The 9,438-nt window shown below is 36.0% G+C and overlaps 1 protein-coding gene across 1 annotated transcript in view; it reads right to left on the bottom strand.

The window, feature by feature from the left end:
* Positions 1-440: 440 nt before the first annotated feature.
* TRIP13 (thyroid hormone receptor interactor 13) overlaps positions 441-9,438 on the bottom strand; it is a 1,214,790-nt gene continuing 1,205,792 nt past the window's right edge. The window contains exon 14 of the mRNA XM_044065139.1: positions 441-1,673. Coding sequence (XP_043921074.1) covers positions 1,578-1,673 — 96 coding nt within the window. The 3' untranslated portion in view covers positions 441-1,577. The remainder of the gene's footprint in view (positions 1,674-9,438) is intronic.

The raw sequence follows: 9,438 nt of genomic DNA, 5'->3' as shown, positions 1-9,438 counted from the left end.
ATATAACATATATACAAACACACACATACATATGTATTTTATATATACATATCTATACATACACACACACACCTACACCATTAACTAATGCGGAACATTCCACAAATTTGTGTATGCTTTATGCATTAATGTGCATACATATTTGTTAAAATGTAAAAATATGTATAAAAACACTATTAACTCACCCTCTTTCTAAAAATGTAACTAACGCAGAGATTTTGTCCCTGGCCTCTACTGAGAAAAGGGGCTATGCCCATTCAGGTCTTCCAAGTAAATAAAGCCAAATAAATAAACAAATGCAAGGATGAATATTAAATTCCTTGTATAGCTGCTCTCAGATCACAATATTCAACAAAAATTTAACAAAAAAATGTAGTGAAATTTCAGTGAAAAATGTCTGTGATGGATCCTCAACTTCCTTAAATAAAAGATACAACATGCATTTTGGAACTTTACATTTTAATTACAACATTTTATACAGAGACAGTCTGAATGAAAATGAACTACAAACAAACCTTTCACAAAAAATAATGCATCATTAAATGATACAAATAAATGCAGGAGAAGAATGGAAACAGTTTAAGTTAAGACATTTGCTGATGCACTGATTCAGATGCAATGCAATAGTCACTACAGTACATTTCCCTAGACTTACTCCTGAAAATAATAATTCCATTGTATACTAGTTAAAACACAATACAATGAAACCTATGCACAGTAATCAGAAATCAGTACTGCTGCTACCGTACCAACAATATACATTAAATACTGAACAGTTTGAAATAAAATTCTTCTTAAAGTACTGCTGCTGTGATGAACAATCTGTAACAAGAACATTATTTTTAATGACCACAGGTCAGATGAAGCTTTTTAGTCATTTAATCAGGGAAAAAAATGCTTATAAATGGAACACTGCAGCTCCTCAAACTATAAAAATGAACCAAGGGATGTTACCTATATAAATGTTTTCATTTCCTGGGAAGCAGTTAAGACTCTTTTTAGGTATAGTTATAAAATCTGCAAGGATACCATCAATGTAGGTAAAGGACTGTGAAAAATACTAGATGACACTGAAGCCTTGTCCTTCAAATGTAAGCTCTAAGACTTTAGCTCAATAACAGATGTAATTTTCAAATGCGGCACTTCTATTAAACACCTCAACTCAAAATTGTAGGTTGTGCAGTACGTCATGTGCCACACATATGAAAACAGTACAGCTGAGCAGCAGCATTCATATCATATTAGCCAATACAAGGAGTAGATAAAATAATGCAAATGACTCAAATGTCTGTCATACTTAGACAAATTTATAAATTTAAAAGTGAAAGTATGAATTTACTTGCTATTTGTTTTTATAAAACAGGACAAGTTCTCTTTTAAGGAGACAGCATACAAAAGAATATAATCTGCAATTTAGGATAATACTGGCCATTTTATACAGAGTCATCTTTCTACAGAGGCAGAAGCTTGTGAAATTAAATGCAAATGCATTAATGAATATAATACAAATGCCAACACACACTCAAGATGTGGCAAATTTTAATTTACAAAAGAACAGAGCATATGAAAATGAGTCCTTAAGTACAGTCTGCAAGCTTCTCTCTCTCTTCAAATTGTTTGTCCACAACCAGTGAAAGGGCCTCAAGAAACTTCTCGATTGTAACTGAAGAAGACTGTAATTAAACAATGGCATTCATTTAGTGACTGGACATAGCATATTAACACATTGTTTAGACAAAGCCATTTTAGTAGAAAATTGATATAGAAAAGGATGCACGGAGTAAGCACTTAGCATAAAATTAAGCAGTTATAAAAATTTACTAAGGAATGCATGTGTGCCACTTTTCAGAACGCTAATATAACACAGAAAAACTGGGAACTTAATGCTGGTAGTACAGAAATACCACAGTGAAACAACCAATCAACTGTATCACACGTTTTGATTATCTGAAAACAAACTTCTGAAGGTACTTACTTCTTAGCTGCTTTTGAGCAGTGAGCTGATCCCTAGTCAAAATAAGGTTATCCCCGTTGGCACCATGGCATAGAGGTAGAAAGCCCTAACTATGGCTCAGGCAGCCTGGGTTCAATTAGTGGCTCATTCATCTGAGGAGTTGGCAGGGAGGGATAGGTGTTCCTATGCTGATGTGGGAGCATTTGTCTAGACATTCCCTGCTGTGAGGTGTGGTCATCAGAGGGGAAAAGCATTTGGATGTTAACAGGTGAATATAGGGGAGGGGGGGATACCAAGCAAAAGATCATAAATGAAAAAGATCCCTTGGTGGAAGCAGTCAACTGCACCCCCTCAGATGCCTCTAAGTTCTGTGCCACCCTAGCCTTAAACCAAACATAGTCCAAAGGCAGTATGAGAAGCTGGTAGACCTGGCAATGGACAGGGTCACCCCAGGTAGCCAGAAAGTATGAAGCAGAAGGCAAGCAAAAGAAAAAATAGTGGGTTATACCCATCCATGTCATTTTCCAAAGGGTTTTATTCCATTTTAAATAGTGAAGGCAGACGTATGAGTAGCACATCCAAGGATTATGTGCATATGAGTGCACAGCTACAGTTACAGACAGGTTTAATACGACTGTGTATAAATACAGTAATCACAATATTAGAGAACAGGTAACTGTAACAATAAATCACATCCAGTTTTACTAAACTTGTGTCTCTATTTCTGTAGACAGAATTTTCATCAGCTATACCTCTGGTCTCTTTGAAGACCAGGGTTGCTCTTGTACTATCATTCAGTGATTGAGGCATGCAAACAGACAACAATGCTCGGAACTTTCTTCAGTTTGATACACTTCTGATCCTCAAGGAATTTGTGCATACAATTAATCATTTCCTTACTATAACAGCATATTACATTACCCCCAAAAAACAATTGTGTAACAGACTAATAAAACATTACAACAAAACTACAGATATCCTTCATTGGATGTGGTGGAAATGTAGCTTTACTGTTGCAGTTTCTTAATCTCTAAGAGCTACTGTTGCTGCATGCACACATATACACAACCACATTACCTTATTCTGGGAAGGCCACTAACAGTAAATCATACTATGTAGATTTCCCGATAGTGTTATCATATCCTTGGGGGAACAGAAAAAGGATTCCCTGTAGTTATGGCCAGACGTGTCCTACCCTTTGACTGTGCAACTACCTTGTAGTGCTTTGTGAAAGTGTGTACAGCAGACTACTTGGCAACTTCTAAAATGTCCTGAGCAGTAATATTCTGAAGTTTGCTGCAAATACAGCTGCTGACCTAATGGGCTACATTGTTGTTATACTTTGTAGAGGTTTATTGTACCTTTCATTACAAAAACAATACAAAACAAACAAAAAAAAATCAATGTAACAAGCTAATAGCCAAGAGTCTGCGTAAAAACTGGCAGGCCTTCTTTTCTTGAATCAAACAAAAAGCTGATTAGTCTTTCTGAATTCATTAGTCCTTGTATCATACTATCCAAGTTATACAGCTACAAAAAAAAAACAATGTAACAAGCTAATAGCCAAGAGTCTGTGTAAAAACTGGCAGGCCTTCTTTTCTTGAATCAAACAAAAAGCTGATTAGTCTTTCTGAATTCATTAGTCCTTGTATCATACTATCCAAGTTATACAGCTACATCTAACAAATGCAGGCAATGACCATATTCTGGTAGTAAAGGTAAAAGACTGGCAGTTGAATCGCCTGCCTGAAAGCCACCACTCATGCAACATGTTAGGAAATACTGACATGTCTTCAATGACAGTTTTTCACTGTGGAATACAAAGTAAGGTGGCATACACACTAGAGCTTGGAAGTCTAAAATCCTTCTGACAAAAGTAACAGCAACCAGAATAAAAGTACTTTCCACAAGAGGCATTTTAACTGCACTAACACGTGTGCTCTTGGTCAAAATACTTGTGTGTGGAACCCTGCATATCATCCCTGTCTCTGTGTGGGTTTTTGCCAGGTGCTCTGTTTTTCTCTCACATTTTATGCTACACGTGAAATGGTGACTCCTCAAACTGATCACAAGTGCATGCTATGTGCAAGTGCGACTGTACATCCTGTGATAGGTTGTCACATCATTCAGGATTAGTTTCACTGCTCCAGCCATCTAGTGACCCAGCACGGGACTGAGCAAGTTATTAGAGAAAGAATGAATGAATGTATCCACTGATTTAAGGGGAGGCAAATTGAGATTCTTCAACATAAAGTTTAAAATGCAAGTGGGAAGAGTTATGTTTTCTTTACCATCTGTATGAAAACCTCCTTCTAGAAACTCCTTACGGCATAATTTTTCTACTAGTTATAAAAAAGATGGTACACATGCAAAGACAGCAAAGCCATGAGCTTTGATTAATAAACATAAACAAAACAGTCTAATAACTTTGTGTCAGGCAAAGCAATGAATCTAGATCTTGTGATATAGTGGAAAAAAATCTCTCCTACTTCTACACATCAGATTTTCTCATATTAAATCTGAAACTAATACATTTAAAGCTTGTGGCACATATGCATATATATGAGTAATTAGAAGCCAACATTCTAACTTGTAGGCTGACAAATTCACAATTCTGAACAATAAATTCCCTGCCCTGCTAGTGGATCAGTAAAATATGTACTGTTTCTGCGGGGGGAATTTATTAAGTTTCCTTACATGAAATGGCATCAGAGATCAGTAAAATGTATCCTAGAACTGAAGAACTATATCTGCAGAAATGGAAACTATATATTTTGTCAAGACTTTCTCTGTCTAGAACTAAAATGTAATTCTCTGTGGAAAAATGCCTCTGCATTGCCTCTTGTTAGAATGACATTTGGCTGAAAACTGGAAACTTTGGATAAAAAAAAAAAAATCAATAAAATAATTTGTTAACAAGGTAAGCCCATTGGACACAAATGTTCCTTTTCAGTGGCAACTCGGGAGCACTGTGTGGTTAAGTGAGTAACTCAAAATAACACAGCAGGCTAAATGTGACTTGAGGGAATCAACCACTGAAGACCAGGAAGCAGTCTGTAATTCCTCACTACAAGTGTGTTAGCTGAAAACTATGTACTAGGTCAGGGTGCTGCATTGCTATATGCATGCATATATATATATATATATATATATATATATATATATATATATATATATATATATATATATATATATATATATATATATATATATATGTATATATATATATATATATATATACATGAGGAAGAAGCCATAAAGGTACTCAAACTCTTAACATTTCTTGACTAGAAGATAGACAAAACAGTAACACTTAGAAAGTCATTAATTACTGTCAACACAGAAAAAAACGTCATTTAGTCTTTACAACAGCACAAGGTCTTATAAATACTACACATACATGTCACTGTGCTAAAAAATAAGAGTCAAAGACCAAATTCTGGTGAGCTATATGATTGTCTAATGAAACAGGATCATTTGTGATATAAAAAAATGAAAAAGTAAAGTGGGTAATCTATTACTAGAAATGTACCTGGTCACATCAAAATCTGTAGATCTGTGCAGATCAAGTGAAATTATAATGTAAATTATATATGTGTGTATATATATATATATATATATATATATATATATATATATATATATATATATATTATGTGTGTGTGTGTGTGTGTGTGTGTGTATAAAGCTATAATGCAAAAAACAAAGCATTAACTAATGACAACAGTCCAATAAAAATGAAAAACAAAAGGAAAAGTGCAACAAAAATAATGGATATGAAAGAGTATGATATGTCTGAATGACATGGAGATAAGATGGAAGCCAATAAAATGGTGTGCTCGGAAATGAGGCTTGCAGTGTGCATGGCTATATACATAGCAGAACAGATGTCCAACTCTTAGTCAAGTTTGTACTAGAAAAATGGCATTCTGAAAACATGCATAAATGGAAAATGTGTTCAAAGGAATATGCATTCTGTTGTACAGAACTGTGAAAATAAAATGAATGTGGGTATTGTTGACGTAAAAAGATATGATAATGTGAAATCTGAAAATTTAGCCGTAGTAGTAAAACAAAACTGCTGTTCAGACTACCGGAAAGAAGTGCTGAGAATTAATGGACAAAACATGGATTTAAACATAACACTTGTGCATGGTGTATTTGTTAAACAATGCTTTTTTAAAGCTTTGGGTCCAAACTGGCACTTGAGAGTCATCTCTGCATACAATGCTAACCTATTCTTGTCATTCAGCTATCACTATTAGGTCAAGAACTGCTGACAAATCAATATGATAGTAAGAAGTAAAGACCTCTTGTTTCCAGTAATCTTACTTAAACTGAATTCTACCCAATAATGTGGATCATGTGGTTTATTAGAAATTAGGAGTGGCATAAAATAATTCTCAGTACATGAACAAGGCTGCATATGTTTAGAAACAATTATACTGCCAGAAAGACATTTCAGATACTTTGCAAAGCCAAAAGATTCAGGTCCTGCAATATTCTGTATAATCTATTAGACATACTCAAAGTTTGAACTACTTAATATTAAACCATCTTGCTATATTGTTTTGGTATGAGTACTCAGTAGCAAGAGCATAAGAATCATCTTAGTCCTTTGTTTAATATAAATTTCAATTGATGTTTTTTATATTTTTTATCTCTATTTTTCATAAAGTTTTGTATGAGTGTATGAACAAATATATTTCAAAAGAAATTCAGCATGTGTTTAGGCTTTTATTATATCTGTTTTTATTTACATTTGTTCTTTATACACAAGTTAATGTTTTTAATACTTTTTCCTTTTATATCTTAAATTGTGTCAAACTAACAATGTCGGTGGGTTCATTTAATCAATACAACAGGAGGGGTTACCTGTTTATAAAGTGCATGTGTGAACTGATTTATTTTGATGAAGTCCTGGTGTTAAGGAAGAAAGCCCTCAACTAAAGACAGCAAACTTTTTTCTACATTTATATGTTTTTGGTTGTTCTACATGACTTGCTGACATCAGGGCTGACTGCTGTGTTTTTGTGGATCACAAGTGTTTAACAGCAGTGGCTTTCTTCTGTTGGTTCATTAACAGGAAGAGAGTCTTGAAATGCTTAAGAAACTAGATACTGATGTTCCAACATTTAAGCAGTATGACATGAATAATTGAGTTATGTTACATGAACAGGTGAGTTTTGTTACAAATAGGTTAACAGTCACAAAGGTTATAGGAGCTGTGATATTAAAGAGAACAGATCAGTTTATCATGGTCAAGAGCATTTACAAGGATACAAAAGAAATGTGAAGGTAGAAGCGGAACTGCTAAGATAAAGTTTGATGCCAAAAATGCTATGTCTGGTTAAAAAAAAGTTCAGTAAAAACAGACCACAAACCCTTGGAAAGCATAATTAAAAAGTTCTTGTAAATGACGCTTTCAAGATTACATAAGCTGTTACTTATTCTCCAGACAATGTCAGAAAGTTATGTACAGACCAAGCTAAGAACTACAACAGATAATATTTTAAATGCAACAAATACACAAGAGACGCATAAAGAATATCTGGATGAGCAGAACCACTCTCATCAGCAGTAGACGTAATGCTGTTAAAGCAGTGTGGCACTAGAAACTTTCCCAGGTTACCGTCTCCCCTGGTACCCAATGATGATCTGGAGAAAGATTTCTCTCTCTCGCTCTCTCTCCAGATCTCATTCATGCTGTTCATAAAAGGAGCACAAAACAAAAATAATGACCTGTATGCAACACCAACAAGAGGGAAAGGAAGGAAGAATGTGAGCATGGATGTTGATGAGGGCAAAAAAAAAATGATCCAGATCAATAATGAAAGCATATGGCTTTAATATCTGGTAAGAGAGGGTCCATCCTGATCAAAGCTTTTCCTAAGGTGTGGTCTCCCTCCTAGGAATATACTTCTGATCAATATAGCCACAAATGAGGGTTCAGATCCAGAGAGCACAGCTAGCTTACAGTGTCCTGCAGAATTATTCAGCTGCTATACAAATATCATCCAAGGCTACACTGCAGAAAAAAAACAGAGATGTAGTCACTGTCTTAGCTGAGTACATTCTAGGATGACAAAGCACAGTTTAGAGTTATCATAACAACAGTTTATGTAGTTGGTCAATCACTTAGCTAGTGCCACTTTAGAGCAAAGATTTCTTTTTTTTTTTTTGGCTGGGGACAGAGACAAATAACTGCAAGTCTCTTCTAAGCAATATGGTTCTGTCCACTTAAAAAAAGAAGTTATGTACTCACCATAACGTTCCATCTGAGTTGTTGCTTTTCATTTGTCTTTAACCTGTGGGACACGGATCCGCCCCGGCTGCATTTCTCCATAATCGGATCCGAGCTCCAAGCTCCTCCCCTACGCATAATACCAATCTCCTTCCTCCTTTCAGACAGAGTTTGCTGCCCACCATAGCATCCCAACCTGACACAATGCCTTACCCCTTGGCACAATAACCCAGCCAGTATCATAAGAAATGACCAGTTATGCCAAACAGAAGGCCAAGTTTTTTCCAGCCAGCCCACCACACAGCCCACATAAGGCAGGTGGAAGGAGGGAAGGATGGTTAAAGACAAATGAAAAGCAACAACTCAGATGGAATGTTATGGTGAGTACATAACTTCTTTATCTGAAGTTGTTTTCATTTGCTCTTCAACCTGTAGGACAGAGTACCCAGCAACTAAAAACACTGGGAGGCCCTCATGGAAGGATATTTCATAACACTTCAGAGGCAAAGGATGTCTTCCTTCTGGAGAGAAGATCCAACTTGTAATGGGAGATGAAAGTATGTGAAGATGCTCAGGTATCCGCAGAGCAAATGACATCCAAGGAAACTCTGGACCAAAAGGCAGCTGAAGTAGCCATAGACCTAGTAAAAATGTGCCTTAACATGACCTGGTGGAGACAATCCTTTGGTTGAATATGCCAAGAGTATACACTGAGAAGTCCAACGAGCAATGGTGACCTTTGATACAGGTTTCCCTAAAAACGGCTTAGAGTAGGAAACGAAAAGTTGATCGGACTTGCGAAAGGCCTTTGTTCTGTGCAAGTAAAAACATAATTCTCCATGAACATCCAGCAGGTGCAATTTATACTCTCGCTTATTCTGAAAGTTCTGAAAGAAGACAGGGAGATTGATAACCTGATTAATGTTCGATTCTGAGGCTACTTTCGGCAGAAAGGAAGGATTAGTGCACAAAGATACCCTCTCTTTATGGAAGATCATGTAAGAAGGCATAATTGATAAGGCCTGAAGCTCTGACACTCTTTTAGCTGAAGTAATGGCAATCAGGAAGGCTGTCTTCCAAGACAGGAATTGCAGATCCACTGAAGCAGCGGGTTCAAAGAGTGAAGAATCCAAGGCTTGAAGGACCAAAGTAAGGTCCTAAGGAGGAGTAGGGCCCTTGATTGGTGGCCTAAGAAGAAAGGTACCCTTCAGAAAAGCTTTACAGAGCTTAGAAGAAGCTG

The sequence above is a fragment of the Protopterus annectens genome, chromosome 3.part0, assembly GCF_019279795.1.
Source record: "Protopterus annectens isolate FY-2018-M chromosome 3.part0, PAN1.0, whole genome shotgun sequence".
NCBI classification, from domain to species: domain Eukaryota; kingdom Metazoa; phylum Chordata; order Ceratodontiformes; family Protopteridae; genus Protopterus; species Protopterus annectens.
The sequence above is the reverse complement of the archived record's forward strand: the minus strand, read 5'-3'. Positions and strand labels throughout refer to the sequence as shown.